The following is a 17,318-nucleotide window of genomic DNA, read 5'->3' as shown; positions in this document are numbered from 1 at the left end:
CCTGATCTGGAGGTCACTACAGCACAAGATCCTCCTCCACATGACTTGCTGGATGTGACTACTTGGCCCTTGCATGTCTCAGCTCATCAGACGTTTGAGATGCAGGAGGAGGGTACATTTCCAAGTTCTTCCATAGGCAAACAATATAAAAAAATAAGTATCTGTATGTCTCATAAAAGGAGTTCAATACTTTGAGGGTCCTGTGCTCTATAATAAATTTATTTATTCCCCCCCCACTAATTTCTTTTATTTATTTATTTGTTTGTTTTTTTCCCCCAATTTGCTCTTCAGCAGCGAATTGTAAGGACTTTTCCTAGAGGGCAATCTTGGTGTTCCGAAAACTTGAGTTATCTCTGAAATTATTAAAAAAAAGAAATGAAAATCATGTACAGTATAAGAGATAAAAAGGATTGATTTATCATTCTCCACAAAAACAAATTAAAAATAGATGTCTGCCTTACTCATGTCAAATATCTCACTTAGTTGAAAACCTCAGTGACAGGAAGAACTCATGAGTTGATCAATCTTGCGTTATTTTCTGATTTCAATTGTACTGATATATACTTGTCCCTAGAGGATTACACCTGCCACATAAATAAAATGTTGATCTTTGTTCGGAACAGTATCAACAAATTATACTACAAATACGATTTGGTGTCTCTTGGAATTGTATGTTAAAACTCCTTATAAATAAAAAATTAAAAAAAAAAACCCAAAACAAATATGATTTGGTCACTTAGCACTTTGTTGTATTGCCAAATTCTATTATGAATATCTCTTATTCACGAGACCCAGGAATAACACAATTTTAATACCGTATTCTCTCTAATAATTGCCCCCCCTCGCCCTTACCTCAGAGCCGGAAAACTCTTTAATTTAACATCCAAATTTGAATTCCTACAATAAAGGCCTATTCCCCCAAATCTGTGGTAACCTGGAATTTCTCTCCTCCACCCCTCCCAAGATCATGGCGCTGGGCCAGATTGAGGCCTTGAGCATGTGCAGACACTCAAGGCCCATCACCAGCCCAGCCATAACCTCAAGAAGAGGTAAATGTCCACACACGTCTGTAGCCATGTCAAGTAGCTCTACTTAACAGCACATCAGGTTTGTTTGTTTTTTCCCTGTGCCCTACTGCTTCCTCTTCAGTCCCTCACTCCTCCCCTCAATCCTAAGCATAGGAGACTGCAGGAAAGCTTACAACAAACAATATTGCCATTTAGTAAGCCACAATATTTCCCTTAGGGGGGGGGGGGGGAGACTGAAGCACAAGGCCTGCAGAATCAAGACTGTTGTTCCAGCTTCCCTGCTCCCCCCCCCCCCTTCTTCTGATCCTGCTTGATTTCCCATCAGCACAACAGTGGGATAGCTGTGATTCAGTAAGCAAACACAATGCAGGTAAACAGGAATAAGAAACCCTGTTCTTCAAAACCTGCTCGGCCAGCTGTAAGAAAACACAACCCATGGTGACCCTGCGGTCAATACTACTACTATGAAGTCAGCCTCTAAAGTTCCCTGAAACACAAAACTCCTCCTCCTCCTTCAGGAGGGAATCCCCTTCCTACATGCTGCGTTCGGCACCTAACCCTTACCGTTCAGTGAATCCAGACTGCCCCAATTTGACTGCCCCTATCGGACCGACCGTTCACTTGTCTATTAGATTGTAAGCTCTTTGAGCAGGGACTGTCTCTCTTTGTTAACTTGTACAGCGCTGCGTAACCCTAGTAGCGCTCTAGAAATGTTTAGTAGTAGTAGTTGTAGTACATGGCGCTCATTTATTTCAATAATTAAAAATGGTTGAACACTTCAGCAATCTGTTGGCTGTCTTTGTCTTGTGTTGCAAATTTCAGGCTTGCTAAAAAAACCTGAAGTGCCTCCCATGATAGCCCACCCTAGACTTCAGAAAACCCAGTATTTCTAATAATAGCCCAGGCGATTATTAGAGAGAATACGGTATTTTATATTTTAATATGCCTTAGGTTAATTTATATTTTATATTATTGGTTGAATAACTAGTTATTTGACTTAATATTAACTGTTGTGTTGTGTTTTATCATTTATAAACTGCCCAGATATTTTTATCTGTGGTATATCAAAATACAATAAACCACATTATGGTCAATCCCAGGATCTCTGTATCAAGCTCCCTCTCTTTGCCATAAACATAATTCAACTTTTAAGTTTCATTAATGTACATTAAAGTGTTTGTACTGATATCACAAACCCTGACAAATCATTAGATTAACCAGAGCTATAGAAGGGATCAGACAAGGTTTATGGCAGATAGGCTATTTCACACCACAGATTATGCTGGAGACAGAGCATTACTACACTATATTAGAATCTGGCAAGGTCTGATTGGGGATGGACAACCCTACACATTCCCGGTCTCTTGCATGCTCTCTCTCACCACCTGCTGTGGACAATGTCCTGGACAGATCATTGTTCTGGAGTGGAGGAGTGGCTTAGTGGTTAGGGTGGTGGACTTTGGTCCTGGGGAACTGAGGAACTGAGTTCGATTCCCGGCACAGGCAGCTCCTTGTGACTCTGGGCAAGTCACTTAACCCTCCATTGCCCGCCGCACTGAGCCTGCCATGAGTGGGAAAGCGCGGGGTACAAAAAAATGCAGCAGTTCTTGTGCTTACTTCAGGCTGTCCGTGTGGGTCTTGTACTCCATGATCGTGTTTGGTGGTAAATTCAACACCCGTCGCAAGGTGTCACGGATGCGTGCAGTGGTCACCTGGTCGCTGGCAGTCTTGTTCCAAATAGATAAGATATCTTCCTGCAAAAGGAGGAAAGGAAAAAAAGGAGAGAGCAATATTGGCAGTTTGAAATAGACCTCACTTTCTAAACTTATTTGGCTACTGATCTCAGGCAGGCCAACAAGGTGACAACAGGAGATTCATATTTACTTGTTTGGTGGTTCAAATATTTTTCTTAAGAGATTATCATGGACACTCACATTCTGCCACACTCAATGACTTTGCTCCCATCACGAAAAATGGCCAAACAAAAACAAATATTCCCAGAAACAATATGTAAGAAACTTTTCTGGCTGCCAATCCCTAGAATTTATAGTGAGCCCCAGGAATCTTCAGACCAATAATCTCTGGTTCCTCCCTAATAGCTATTGCTAAAGGTGCCAGAACCCTGTTAATTAATAACAGCAACTGTGGACCCTGCTTGCCTTGTGCCTCTATGTAGGTAAACTGGTGCTGAGAGTAACCGTTAAATACTAAGGTCCTCTCAAGGACTATCACTAACCACACTATCTCCAAAAGACATTACACGATGTGATACCCGTGAGCGAACCTTCTCCGAAGTAGCCCCCACACTCTGGAATGCATTGCCTGAAAGGCTCCGCTTCAGGAAGCAGGTGAAAGCTTGGCTCTTCAACCAAGCCTTTAATGGAAGAAGTAACTAACTTGTTAGTCTCACTCACACACACAAGGAGTGACTCGGGCTGCACATACTGCAGCGGGACATGTTTATCCACTCCTACCCTAGCTGAGATAATATTTCACCATCTCTCCGACCTCATGTGCAACTTTCTTTAAATTAGTCACCTTATTTTCTAACTCCTTTTACTCTCTTATCTATATTTTCCAGCTTTGCTTATACCCTTTACTGTCAATTAAAATGTTCTATTACATATTGTGTTGACATTGTAAGTAGTATACTATGCCATACTTTATACTGTTATTTGAATATTTTTACTGCTGTAATTGCCCATTGCTCATGTTTGATTAATTCATACTGTACACCACCTTGAGTGAATTCCTTCAAAAGGGCAGTAAATAAATTCTAATAAATAAATATATTCTAGCTTTATGTCATTCAAATAAAAGACAGTCCAAACATGAGCCAACATAAAACCTGATAATACTACTCTATAAGTCAAAAGCTTTCTCAGCATCAAGTGAAACATTTCAATTCAGACTTCCAATAGCGTGATATTGACAAAATATTACAAAAGAGGTAATTGTCTGCAATATGTGAGATACCAGGAGATGAAATGTATAGGGTGCAGTGAAACATCCGAAAAGTAAAGGGATAAGACAGTAGAGAGGTATGACGTGAAGGGTGTGTGCGATGTCCGAACAGTAAGGCAAGGGTGGGAGGAAGTAAGACATCAGAGGAGTGAGGGAAAGAATGGGTATAAATCAGAGCAAGGAATTGTGGACGTCTGAGGGTTGAGAGGGGAAGATACTGGAGGAATGAGATGAGGGTGATGAGAAGTATGTGAGATGTCAAAGGGCAGGCAGCCATAGTCACCTGGAAGCGAATGGACACCACGACTCCACAGATCTCCTCTCCCACCATGAACTGCTCCCCCATCATGGCCAAGATAATGTTCTCCCAGAAGCGCGAGGCCAGTCCCTTCCTCAGCCGGATGATCCACTTCCCACCGTTCTTATTCGCCTCATCCTGGGGAATAGAAAAAAATGCCCCACCCACCGGATAGGGTTGTAGTCAGAAAGTCATGAGCCTTTAGCAACTCAAGAACTGGGAGCTCTGATCCAGAGCAACGGAAGAACTGTTGTTTTTTTTTTTTTTTTTTAAATATCTTCCATATAGGGAAAATCATGGGCCTAATCCAATCATAGTAACATAACATAGTAACATAGTAGATGACGGCAGAAAAAGACCTGCACGGTCCATCCAGTCTGCCCAACAAGATAAACTTATATGTGCCACTTTTTGTGTATACCTTACCTTGATTTGTACCTGTCTTTTTCAGGGCACAGACCGTATAAGTCTGCCCAGCACTATCCCCGCCCCCCACCACCGGTTCTGGCACAGACCGTATAAGTCTGCCCAGCACTATCCCTGCCTCCCACTACCGGCTCTGCCACCCAATCTCGGCTAAGCTCCTGAGGATCCACTCCTTCTGAACAGGATTCCTTTATGTTTATCCCACACGTTTGAATTCCATTACCGCTTTCATCTCCACCACGTCCCGCAGGAGGGCATTCCAAGCATCCACTACTCTCTCCGTGAAAAAATACTTCCTGACATTTTTCTTGAGTCTGCCCCCCTTCAATCTCATTTCATGTCCTCTCGTTCTACCACCTTCCCATCTCCGGAAAAGGTTCGTTTGCGGATTAATACCTTTCAAATATTTGAACGTCTGTATCATATCACCCCTGTTTCTCCTTTCCTCCAGAGTATACATATTCAGGTCAGCAAGTCTCTCCTCATACGTCTTGTATCGCAAATCCCATACCATTCTCGTAGCTTTTCTTTGCACTGCTTCAATTCTTTTTACATCCTTAGCAAGATACGGCCTCCAAAACTGAACACAATACTCTAGGTGGGGCCTCACCAACGACTTATACAGGGGCATCAACACCCCCTTTCTTCTGCTGGTCACACCTCTCTCTATACAGCCTAACAACCTTCTAGCTATGGTCACTGCCTTGTCACATTCAAGGGATTGGTTTCTTGCACTGCTAAATAGACAACCCAGGATTAGGTCTGATCGCTAGCTCTTCCTGAGGTGGGGGGGGGGGGGGGGGGGGGTCAACGAATTTGAAGAGACTGAGAGTGTGAACGGAGTGCTGCTCTTTCAGTGACTTCTAGTGGTCACTGAGGGGCCCTTTTACTAAGGTGTGGTAGGCCTAACACGGACCTATCACGTGCTAAAAAACACTACCACAGGATGTTCTGAGATGTCCTGTGGTAATTTCCCGCTCAACATGCGTTAATTCCACACTGAAAAATATATATTTTTATTTTCTAGCGAAGGTGTACCTATGGGCGGAGAGTAGGCATATTACTGTGTAGGAGTCCTTACCGCCTCCTAAATAGGTGGCAGTAAAGGCTCCCAAAGTAATAGTCATGCACTAATGGGGAATTTAGCATGCGAAAGAACAACAAAAAGAGAAGTGGACGGAGTGACTGCGAGCAGCCAGAGGAGAGCGGAGGAGAAGCAGTTCATATCTTTTCATTCCATGAGTATTTTGGAGGAACATCTGTATACGTCAATTTGAAGACCCCTGAAGAAGGCCTTTTCGGCCGAAACACGGACCGTATAGGGCCCCAATAAAACCTTTTTGGTGCTCTTACCATCTGTGGTTTCAGTCTGGCCTTTTTTTATTTGTTACATTTGTACCCCACGCTTTCCCACTCATGGCAGGCTCAATGCGGCTTACATGGGGCAATGGAGGGTTAAGTGACTTGCCCAGAGTCACAAGGAGCTGCCTGTGCCTGAAGTGGGAATCGAACTCAGTTCCTCAGTTCCCCAGGACCAAAGTCCACCACCCTAACCACTAGGCCACTCCTTCACTGTTGCTACTATTTGAGATTCTACATGGAATGTTGCTATTCCACACGTAGAAGGCTGCACAGGCTTCTGTTTCTGTGAGTCTGACGTCCTGCATGTACGTGCAGGACGTCAGACTCACAGAAACAGAAGCCTGCGCAGCCTTCTACATGGAATGTTGCTAGTGGAATAGCAACATTCCATGTAGAATCTCCAATAGTATCTATTTTATTTTTGTTACATTTGTACCCTGTGCTTTCCCACTCATGGCAGGCTCAATGTGGCTTACATGGGGCAATGGAGGGTTAAGTGACTTGCCCAGAGTCACAAGGAGCTGCCTGTGCCTGAAGTGGGAATTGAACTCAGTTCCTCAGTTCTCCAGGACCAAAGTCCACCACCCTAACCACTAGGCCACTCCTCCACTTGTTTTGTGAATTTAGCATGTGGCCATTACAGCAAAATATGCCAAGGCAGCCATTTTACTGCCATGCTAAAAGTGGCCTTGGCGTGTGGAAAACCCACACGCTGCCACCAGCGCCGGTCAATTTTTAGCGTGGCTTGGTAAAAAGTCCCCCTAAAGAACAGCACTGTTAGGTGCTCTTCAGGAAAGCATACTTGTGATGGAGGTACTTTGTAGATATCAGTCTCACTGCTGGTGACATCATCCTGATGTTACGTCTAGCCCCATCCCTGGCCGCCTTCAAATCCAGGCTAAAGGCCTACCTGTTTGATGCTGCTTTTGACTCCTAACTTGTCACTTGCTCGTAACCTTTATCTTGTCTTCCTCTCTTCAATAGTCCCTTTCCCTATGTGTCCTTCTGTCTGTCCTACCCTTATCGGTCCTGTCTGTCTGTCCTGATTTAGATTGTAAGCTCTTTCGAGCAGGGACTGTCTTTTTTTCATGTTCAATGGTGAAGCGCTGCGTATGACTGGTACTTGGGAACAGTATGGAAAGATTCTCCTGAGCATGCACAAGACTCCCTAATGCATACTAACTGCTCCTCTGCTACAGTTAAGGGCAATTCTATAATCTAGGCACCTACATCTACTCGCACATTATAATTGTTCGGAATACTAGCTCTTATGCACACATACCCATGTAAGGGTTAGAAGGGTGTCTAAGCGCCATTCAACATATATACAGTGGATTCCGGTTAATTGGGACACATCGGGACTATAGCACATTGCTGCAATTAAGCAGCTGGCCAGAAAAAATGAAGTTAACATGTTACTGTTAAAAAAAAAAGAGTCAGTATAAGTGACAGATAAAAGTCAAAACAATTATTTATTGTCCAAACACAAAAGTGGAAGAAAAAAACCCAGTACAATAGAGTTTAATTTCAAATTTTACATTCGTTCCGTAACATAAAAGTTGAAATAAAGGAAAAGAAATTTTTAAAAAATTTGCATAATTTAAAAGAAAAGTTTCTCATTCAAAACAGCATTAACGTTGGAGGTATCGATCAAGCGTACCTTGACGAGCTCTCTTCACTGATTGCAGCTAGACAAAAATCGGCACAGGTCCCTAGAGCAGTAACCGGACTGCCTTCATTGCCTTTCTGCATGGAAAAAAGTTTTAATCCAGAAATAATTCTCCTGGCATCCTGGATTGTCACTTGTTCATGCTCAGTTGTGTCATCCTCTTCAGTTTCCTCATTTTCTGAAGTCTTCATATGTTTGGCAGAAATTTGCACAACGATTTGCTCACTGTGGGGTTTAAACACCTTAGAATGGACACACAGGCTAAGGCCGAGAATGAAAATGCTATGGATAATGAAAATTATGTTATGGAAGCACACCGGATGAAAAACTATGACAACAATCTTCAATGCTACAATGAAAACGAGAGGGTGAGGATTCATCCGCTGTGCATCCAGCGTATAATTTCAAAAATTCAGACATATCCTCTCCACAGTTCATTCTTCCTATGAAATATTTCCTAACCCTCCCCACTCCCCCTTTCTGCCACACCTTATTCCTCTCTATCCCCTTAAATTACCCCGTGTGCACACCTATCGGGAATACAGCACGCTAGACACATTCCCCTTCCAACCGTCCCTTTTAAATGCTCCCTTTATGCCTCACCCCTGCCAAATCCCTCCTTGATAGATACTTCAGCAGCCAAACAAACCCAATTTTAAGTAAAGTTCTCAGTCTGATAATCTCCATTGAGTTCTCTCTCCGATCAAGTAGCACAGAGTTTAAGCGAACTCAGCTTAGGGTCCTTGCAATGCCCGATACTTCAGAGACAAAAAAGAAAAAAAATACTATGCCTTGTCATATAGTCCAGTGTCATGTCTAACAGAAAAAGTTACCCACTTGCTCACTGGCATTATCATAGCTGGCATTCTCAAGGCTCTAATAAACTGCTCTGTTACTGGGCAGGATAAACTGACTGCTACCTTGCAGAAGCTGGTCAATCATCAACAGAGGCTCCAAGTTAAATAAATATTGTTGAAAACTAGTCCAATCCTGCCTTCATTCATTCATATCTCTGGAAATCAAAGGCCAGAAGAGAACAAAAAATGCCCCTTCTAGGCAAAGTTTTGAGGTAGCGAGGAAAGGAAAATACAGCTCCTCTGACTTCGGTAATGTCCCGTTCTGTAAGCAGTTCAAGTTGCCTTGTTGTTGTCCAAAAAAAAATTAAATAGTCAGATTAACTCATGGTAAAAGCTTTAGTAAACCCTCCAAACAAGTGTCTTATAACACTCCATGGGCTTTAGGTTTTCACAAGTCATGCTGTCTCAAAACACTATTCCATGTGTTGGCAAACTTTTCCTTGTGATCTTGGGCAAGTCACTTAACCCTCCATTGCCTCAGGTACAAACGTAGATTGTGAGCCCTCCTGGGAAAGAGAAATATCCAGAGTACCTGAATGTAACTCATCTTGAACTACTACTGACAAAGGTGTGAGCAAAATCTAAATAAGATTCTGGAATCTCAAAGAGTAGCAACATTCCATGTAGAACCCCAAAGAATAGCAAGATTCCGGAGTGGAGGAGTGGCCTAGTGGTTAGAGCACCAGTCTTGCAATCCAGAGGTGGCCGGTTCAAATCCCACTGCTGCTCCTTGTGATCTTGGGCAAGTCATCTAACCCTCCATTGCCTCAGGTACAAACGTAGATTGTGAGCCCTCCTGGGAAAGAGAAATATCCAGAGTACCTGAATGTGACTCACCTTGAGCTACTACTGAAAAAGGTGTGAGCAAAATACAAATAAATAATAATAATATTCCATGTGTTGGCAAACTTTTCCATTTTGAATCGCAGCTAACATCAAAGACTTTTGTAATCAAAACTGATAGTTCAATCTTTGGAAACACTGACTTTTGATAAAGAGGCCAATGGAGTAATGTTTAAAAAAGCCCGCCCTCAGCTGCATATCCTGTGTCAAACACAAATACAGTTTGTTCCTTCATGTGACAATCACAGTTGTGTTGGATATAATAAAACAAAATGAATCTTTTTGGCATTAAGTTTACAACAAGCAGGAGCACGTGCTTTGTGAAATGCAGTGACCTTATCACAATAGTTCTGGAAACAAAGGACTTTTTTATCATTATATGAAAGAGCGCGACTCATGCAGAAAGCCTGTAAGATTACCTATTTATGGGTTTAATTAAAGTAAATTAAAGATGACCATGAGGCCTCACCTCACTGGCCAAAGAGGACCTACCTACATAAGCACATACAGTGGGGGAAATAAGTATTTGATCCCTTGCTGATTTTGTAAGTGTGCCCACTGACAAAGACATGAGCAGCCCATAATTGAAGGGTAGGTTATTGGTAACAGTGAGAGATAGCACATCACAAATTAAATCCGGAAAATCACATTGTGGAAAGTATATGAATTTATTTGCATTCTGCAGAGGGAAATAAGTATTTGATCCCCCACCAACCAGTAAGAGATCTGGCCCCTACAGACCAGGTAGATGCTCCAAATCAACTCGTTACCTGCATGACAGACAGCTGTCGGCAATGGTCACCTGTATGAAAGACACCTGTCCACAGACTCAGTGAATCAGTCAGACTCTAACCTCTACAAAATGGCCAAGAGCAAGGAGCTGTCTAAGGATGTCAGGGACAAGATCATACACCTGCACAAGGCTGGAATGGGCTACAAAACCATCAGTAAGACGCTGGGCGAGAAGGAGACAACTGTTGGTGCCATAGTAAGAAAATGGAAGAAGTACAAAATGACTGTCAATCGACAAAGATCTGGGGCTCCACGCAAAATCTCACCTCGTGGGGTATCCTTGATCATGAGGAAGGTTAGAAATCAGCCTACAACTACAAGGGGGGAACTTGTCAATGATCTCAAGGCAGCTGGGACCACTGTCACCACGAAAACCATTGGTAACACATTACGACATAACGGATTGCAATCCTGCAGTGCCCGCAAGGTCCCCCTGCTCCGGAAGGCACATGTGACGGCCCGTCTGAAGTTTGCCAGTGAACACCTGGATGATGCCGAGAGTGATTGGGAGAAGGTGCTGTGGTCAGATGAGACAAAAATTGAGCTCTTTGGCATGAACTCAACTCGCCGTGTTTGGAGGAAGAGAAATGCTGCCTATGACCCAAAGAACACCGTCCCCACTGTCAAGCATGGAGGTGGAAATGTTATGTTTTGGGGGTGTTTCTCTGCTAAGGGCACAGGACTACTTCACCGCATCAATGGAAGAATGGATGGGGCCATGTACCGTACAATTCTGAGTGACAACCTCCTTCCCTCCGCCAGGGCCTTAAAAATGGGTCGTGGCTGGGTCTTCCAGCACGACAATGACCCAAAACATACAGCCAAGGCAACAAAGGAGTGGCTCAGGAAGAAGTACATTAGGGTCATGGAGTGGCCTAGCCAGTCACCAGACCTTAATCCCATTGAAAACTTATGGAGGGAGCTGAAGCTGCGAGTTGCCAAGCGACAGCCCAGAACTCTTAATGATTTAGAGATGATCTGCAAAGAGGAGTGGACCAAAATTCCTCCTGACATGTGTGCAAACCTCATCATCAACTACAGAAGACGTCTGACCGCTGTGCTTGCCAACAAGGGTTTTGCCACCAAGTATTAGGTCTTGTTTGCCAGAGGGATCAAATACTTATTTCCCTCTGCAGAATGCAAATAAATTCATATACTTTCCACAATGTGATTTTCCGGATTTAATTTGTGATGTGCTATCTCTCACTGTTACCAATAACCTACCCTTCAATTATGGGCTGCTCATGTCTTTGTCAGTGGGCAAACTTACAAAATCAGCAAGGGATCAAATACTTATTTCCCCCACTGTAAGTAATGCCACACTGGGAAAAGACCAAGGGTCCATCGAGCCCAGCATCCTGTCCACGACAGCAGCCAATCTAGGCCAAGGGCACCTGGCGAGCTTCCCAAACGTACAAACATTTTATACATGTTATTCCTGGAATTGTGGATTTTTCCCAAGTCCATTTAGTAGTGGTTTATTGACTTGTCCTTTAGGAAACCGTCTAACCCCTTTTTAAACTCTGCTAAGCTAACCGCCTTCACCACATTCTCCGGCAACAAATTCCAGAGTTTAATTATGCGTTGGGTGAAGAAAAACTTTCTCCGATTTGTTTTAAATTTACTACACTGTAGTTTCATCGCATGCCCCCCAGTCCTAGTATTTTTGGAAAGCGTGAACAGATGCTTCACATCCACCTGTTCCACTCCACTCATTATTTTATATACCTCCACCATGTCTCCCCTCAGCCGTTTCTTCTCCAAACTGAAAAGCCCTAGCCTCCTTAGTCCACATTACCACAAGTACAAAGACTAGGGGACACACCATGAAGTTTTTAAGTTGCACATTTTAAACAAATTGAAGAAAATATTTTTCACTTTACATATAATAAAGGTCTTGGATTTATTGCTACAGAATGAGGTAAAAGCAGTTAATGTAGCTGGATTTAAAAAAGGGTTGGACAAGTTCCCAGAGGAAGGGCCCATAAATCATTATTAACAAGGCAGTCTAGTGGAAAACACTGCTAATTCTGGGGCTAGGCACTGTGGTATTTTAATCTACTTTTTGGGATCCTGTGATCCTATTAATTTGTACATGTGCTACACTTCCTAGGTATTCTTAGTTTTCTTTTTGTAAACCGCAATGAATTGACAAAGGTATATGCAGATATAAGTGATATTCTGGATTGACCAATACTAGAAACGGGACTGTAGGCAATGATGAGAACAAGGTAGGATTTTCAAGGGAGGATCCCTAATAAAAGGAGAGCGAGGTGGAACAGAAGAGAGACCCGGAAAGTAGATCATCTCTGACAGCCAAGTAGGAAGGACTCAGGGCTTGTAAGGGAAGGATTCTTAATGACAGCTGGAGAGTCATGAGCAAGAAAAGAAAATCTCAGGGATCCCTAAATAACAGTGAGATGATAAAAAGTGAGAGAGACATTTTGCAAAACAGCCTGAACAGAAGATGATACAAAATTGCTCCACGCACCTCCCACATAGGTTTAATGCCCTCCTTGAAGAGATGGAAGTCGCTATAGCCTGACAGATCTCCTGGCCTCACCAGATGGCTGTACACCCGCCAGAACTGCTCCACCTGGATGAAGGAACATGAGGGGCTGGTTAGCACTGCAGTGGATTGTGAAGGAGGGGGACTGCAAGTCAGAGATAGTCCACCTTCCAGCCCGTAGGCATAGTGAGAAATGCCAATGTTACTGGAGAGCTAAGCTATAGATCTTCACATGATGCAACATGAGAAGTACCAATATTTGCTCTTCTTGAGGCCAGTGGTACAATTTGACCCGTGTCTCATCACCAGTCACTTACCGAGGCTACCGTGCCAAACTGTTTAATGTTCTGCTCGTAATTCTGGCTGCTGGCTGGGCGGCTGGGAATCCGGCGGGAGTACCAGAAGGTATAATTGTATTGTAGGGGGTGCTCGCCTGTCCCTGGCACAACAACCTGGAAGAGGAGAGAGGGCAAGGTGAACACGCAATATACATGAAAGAACAGAAGGAAGGAGGAGTGCTGAGAAAGGCCAACACTACCATAGCCCTTATGGGTGAAGGGGGGCACCTACGTGTGGGTACAGTGGGTTTGGGGGGGGGGGGTTTGGAGTGCTCAACATTTACCACCACAAGTGTAACAGGTAAGGGTGGGATGGGCCTGGGTCCGCCTGCCTGAAGTGCACTGCACCCACTAAAAACTGCTCCAGGGACCTGCATAGTGCTGTGCTGGAGCTGGGTATGACATTTGAGGCTGGAAAAAAATGTTTAAAAACATTTTTTTTTTGGGTGGGAGGGGGTTGGTGATCACTGGGGGAGTAAGGGGAGGTCATCCCTGATTCCCTCTGGTGGTCATCTGGTCAGTTCGGGCACCTTTTTGAGACTTGGTCGTGAAAAAAAATGGACCAAGTAAAGTCGGCCAAATGCTCGTCAGGGACACCCTTCTTTTTTCCATTATCGGCTGAGGACGCCCATCTCTAAATCACGCCCCAGTCCCGCCTTCGGAAGCAGGAACCACGAGCTGTGATCCTCACGCTTGCGGAGGGCAAAACAAAAACCAGAATGAAACCGTGCATGGGGCCGTAGCCCTATGTGCGCCACTGCTGGCTTCCTTCCTCCTCCCACCCCTCAGGATGTAACTTCCTGTTTTGGAGAGAGAGAAGGAAGGGAGCCGGCGGCAGCATGCGCAGGGCGACGGCCCCTTGCATGGTTTCATGCTGTTTTTTGTTTTGCCGCTGTGAGGGTCGGAGTGAGATGTCCAAGCCACAGGGCAGCTGGAGCTGACGCTGCCAGGAAGGGACCTGAGCAACCCCAGCCCAAACTTTGGGAGCCGGTTGTTAAAGTCTAACAACTGCCTCCCAAAATTCTTTAAAAAATAACAAATGGCCCTGGCGAGCTGGTGCGAGCCGGCTCCAGCACACCACTGCTCCTAAGTCTACCACCCTGTAATTTCAATTTATGTCCTCTAGTTCTACCACTTCTCTGTCTCTGGAAAAGATTTGTATGTACGTTGATACCTTCAAGTTTGTAAAACATCTGTATCACATCTCTCCTATCCCCCCTTTCCTCCTGTCTTAGAGGACAGGAGTGGGCAACCTCAGTCCTTGAGGGCCGCAACCTGGTTGGGTTTCCAGGATTTTCCTAATTAATATGCATAAGATCTATTTGCATACAATGGAGGCAGTGCAGACAAATAGATCTCCGCTCCATGGATAAATCCTTATCTTGTTCCCTTCTCCACTACTGCCAACTCCAGACTTCGCGCCTTCTGTCTCGCTGCACCCTACACCTGGAATAAACTTCCTGAGCCCCTACGTCTTGCTCCATCCTTGGCCACCTTTAACTCTAGACTGAAAGCCCACCTCTTGAACATTACTTTTGACTCATAACCACTTGTAACCACTCGCCTCCACCTACCCTCCTCTCTTCCTTCCCGTTCACATTAATTGATTTGATTTGCTTACTTTATTTACTTTTTTGTCTACTAGATTGTAAGCTCTTTCAGCAGGGACTGTCTTTCTTCTATGTTTGTGCAGCGCTGCGTATGCCTTGTAGCGCTATAGAAATGCTAAATAGTAGTAATAGTAGTAGTAGATCTCATGCATATTCATTGGGGAAATCCTGAAACCCAGACCAGGTGTGGCCCTCAAGGACCGAGGTTGTCCACCCCTGCTCTAGGGTGTACGTATTCAAATCTTCTTCTATGTTTTTTGACGCAAACCCCATACCATTTTTGTTGTTTTTCTCAGGACCGCTTCAAGTCTTTTTACATCCTTAGCTAGACAGGGCTTCCAAAACTGAACATAGTACTCCAAGTGGGGTCTCATCAATGACAGGTATAAGGGCATTAATACATCTTCTCTTCTACTGGTTATACCTCTCTCTATGCAGCCCAGCATTCTCCTGGCTACAGCCACCACCTTGTCACATTGTTTTACCGCCTTGAGATCCTCAGATACTATCATCCCAAGGTCTCTCTTCTGAACCGTGCTTATCAGGCTCTCATCCTCTATCTCGTACTTCTCGTTCGGATTTCTACCCTCCAAGGTCATCACTCTGCACTTCTTTGCATTAAATCTTAACTGCCAAACCTTAGACCGTTCTTCTAATTTTTGTAGATTCCTCATCATACGTTCGACTCCCTCTGTAGTATCCACTCTGTTGGATATTTTCGTGTCATCTGCAAAAAGACAAACCTTTTCTTCTAATCCTTTGGAAATGTCGCTCACAAATATATTAAATAGAACTGGTTCCAGTACCGATCCTTGAGCCACTCCACTATTCACCTTCCTTTCCTCCAAATAAACTCCATTCACCACCACCCTCTGTCGTCTGTCAGTCAACCATTTTCCAATCCAGTTCACCACTTTGGGTCCTAACTTCAGCCCACTCAAATTTATTCAGCAGCCTCCTATGAGGAGCTTATCAAAGGCTTTGCTGAAATCCAGGTAGATTACACCTAGTGCATGTCCTTTATCAAGTTCTCTGGTCACCCCGTTAAAGAAATCAATCAGATTCATTTGGCATGATTTTCCTGATTACTCAGATCTTGCAACCCGTTGGAGGCTAGGAAGTTCACCATCCTTTTCTTCAGCAGACTCTCCATTAGTTTTCCAACCACAGAAGTGAGGCTTATTGGCCTGTAGTTTCCCACTTCTTCCCTGTCCCCCACTTTTGTGAAGAGGGACCACATCTGTTCATCGTCAATCCCTTGGGACCTCTCCTGTCTCCAAAGATCTATTCAATAAATCCTTAAGGGGTTCTGACAGGATTTCTCTGAGTTCCTTCAATATTCTGGGATCTACAGTTGTGGAAATAAGTATTTGATCCCTTGCTGATTTTGTAAGTTTGCCCACTGACAAAGACATGAGCAGCCCATAATTGAAGGGTAGGTTATTGGTAACAGTGAGAGATAGCACATCACAAATTAAATCCGGAAAATCACATTGTGGAAAGTATATGAATTTATTTGCATTCTGCAGAGGGAAATAAGTATTTAATCCCTCTGGTAAACAAGACCTAATACTTGGTGGCAAAACCCTTGTTGGCAAGCACAGCGGTCAGACGTCTTCTGTAGTTGATGATGAGGTTTGCACACATGTCAGGAGGAATTTTGGTCCACTCCTCTTTGCAGATCATCTCTAAATCATTAAGAGTTCTGGGCTGTCGCTTGGCAACTCGCAGCTTCAGCTCCCTCCATAAGTTTTCAATGGGATTAAGGTCTGGTGACTGGCTAGGCCACTCCATGACCCTAATGTGCTTCTTCCTGAGCCACTCCTTTGTTGCCTTGGCTGTATGTTTTGGGTCATTGTCGTGCTGGAAGACCCAGCCACGACCCATTTTTAAGGCCCTGGCGGAGGGAAGGAGGTTGTCACTCAGAATTGTACGGTACATGGCCCCATCCATTCTCCCATTGATGCGGTGAAGTAGTCCTGTGCCCTTAGCAGAGAAACACCCCCAAAACATAACATTTCCACCTCCATGCTTGACAGTGGGGACGGTGTTCTTTGGGTCATAGGCAGCATTTCTCTTCCTCCAAACACGGCGAGTTGAGTTCATGCCAAAGAGCTCAATTTTTGTCTCATCTGACCACAGCAACTTCTCCCAATCACTCTCGGCATCATCCAGGTGTTCACTGGCAAACTTCAGACGGGCCGTCACATGTGCCTTCCAGAGCAGGGGGACCTTGCGGGCACTGCAGGATTGCAATCCGTTATGTCGTAATGTGTTACCAATGGTTTTCGTGGTGACAGTGGTCCCAGCTGCCTTGAGATCATTGACAAGTTCCCCCCTTGTAGTTGTAGGCTGATTTCTAACCTTCCTCATGATCAAGGATACCCCACGAGGTGAGATTTTGCGTGGAGCCCCAGATCTTTGTCGATTGACAGTCATTTTGTACTTCTTCCATTTTCTTACTATGGCACCAACAGTTGTCTCCTTCTCGCCCAGCGTCTTACTGATGGTTTTGTAGCCCATTCCAGCCTTGTGCAGGTGTATGATCTTGTCCCTGACATCCTTAGACAGCTCCTTGCTCTTGGCCATTTTGTAGAGGTTAGAGTCTGACTGATTCACTGA

General features: G+C 44.2%; 1 protein-coding gene across 1 annotated transcript in view; it reads right to left on the bottom strand.

The window, feature by feature from the left end:
• Window positions 1-275: 275 nt before the first annotated feature.
• Window positions 276-17,318, bottom strand: part of LOC115456941 (eukaryotic translation initiation factor 4E type 2-like) — a 28,569-nt gene continuing 11,526 nt past the window's right edge. The window contains exons 3-7 of the mRNA XM_030186320.1: window positions 13,066-13,200; window positions 12,731-12,835; window positions 4,276-4,428; window positions 2,646-2,782; window positions 276-353 (exon numbers count right to left, since the gene is read on the bottom strand). Coding sequence (XP_030042180.1) covers window positions 314-353; window positions 2,646-2,782; window positions 4,276-4,428; window positions 12,731-12,835; window positions 13,066-13,200 — 570 coding nt within the window. The 3' untranslated portion in view covers window positions 276-313. The remainder of the gene's footprint in view (window positions 354-2,645; window positions 2,783-4,275; window positions 4,429-12,730; window positions 12,836-13,065; window positions 13,201-17,318) is intronic.

This window comes from Microcaecilia unicolor, chromosome 14, assembly GCF_901765095.1.
Source record: "Microcaecilia unicolor chromosome 14, aMicUni1.1, whole genome shotgun sequence".
Lineage (NCBI taxonomy): Eukaryota > Metazoa > Chordata > Amphibia > Gymnophiona > Siphonopidae > Microcaecilia > Microcaecilia unicolor.
This window is presented reverse-complemented; position numbering and strand designations above follow the sequence as displayed.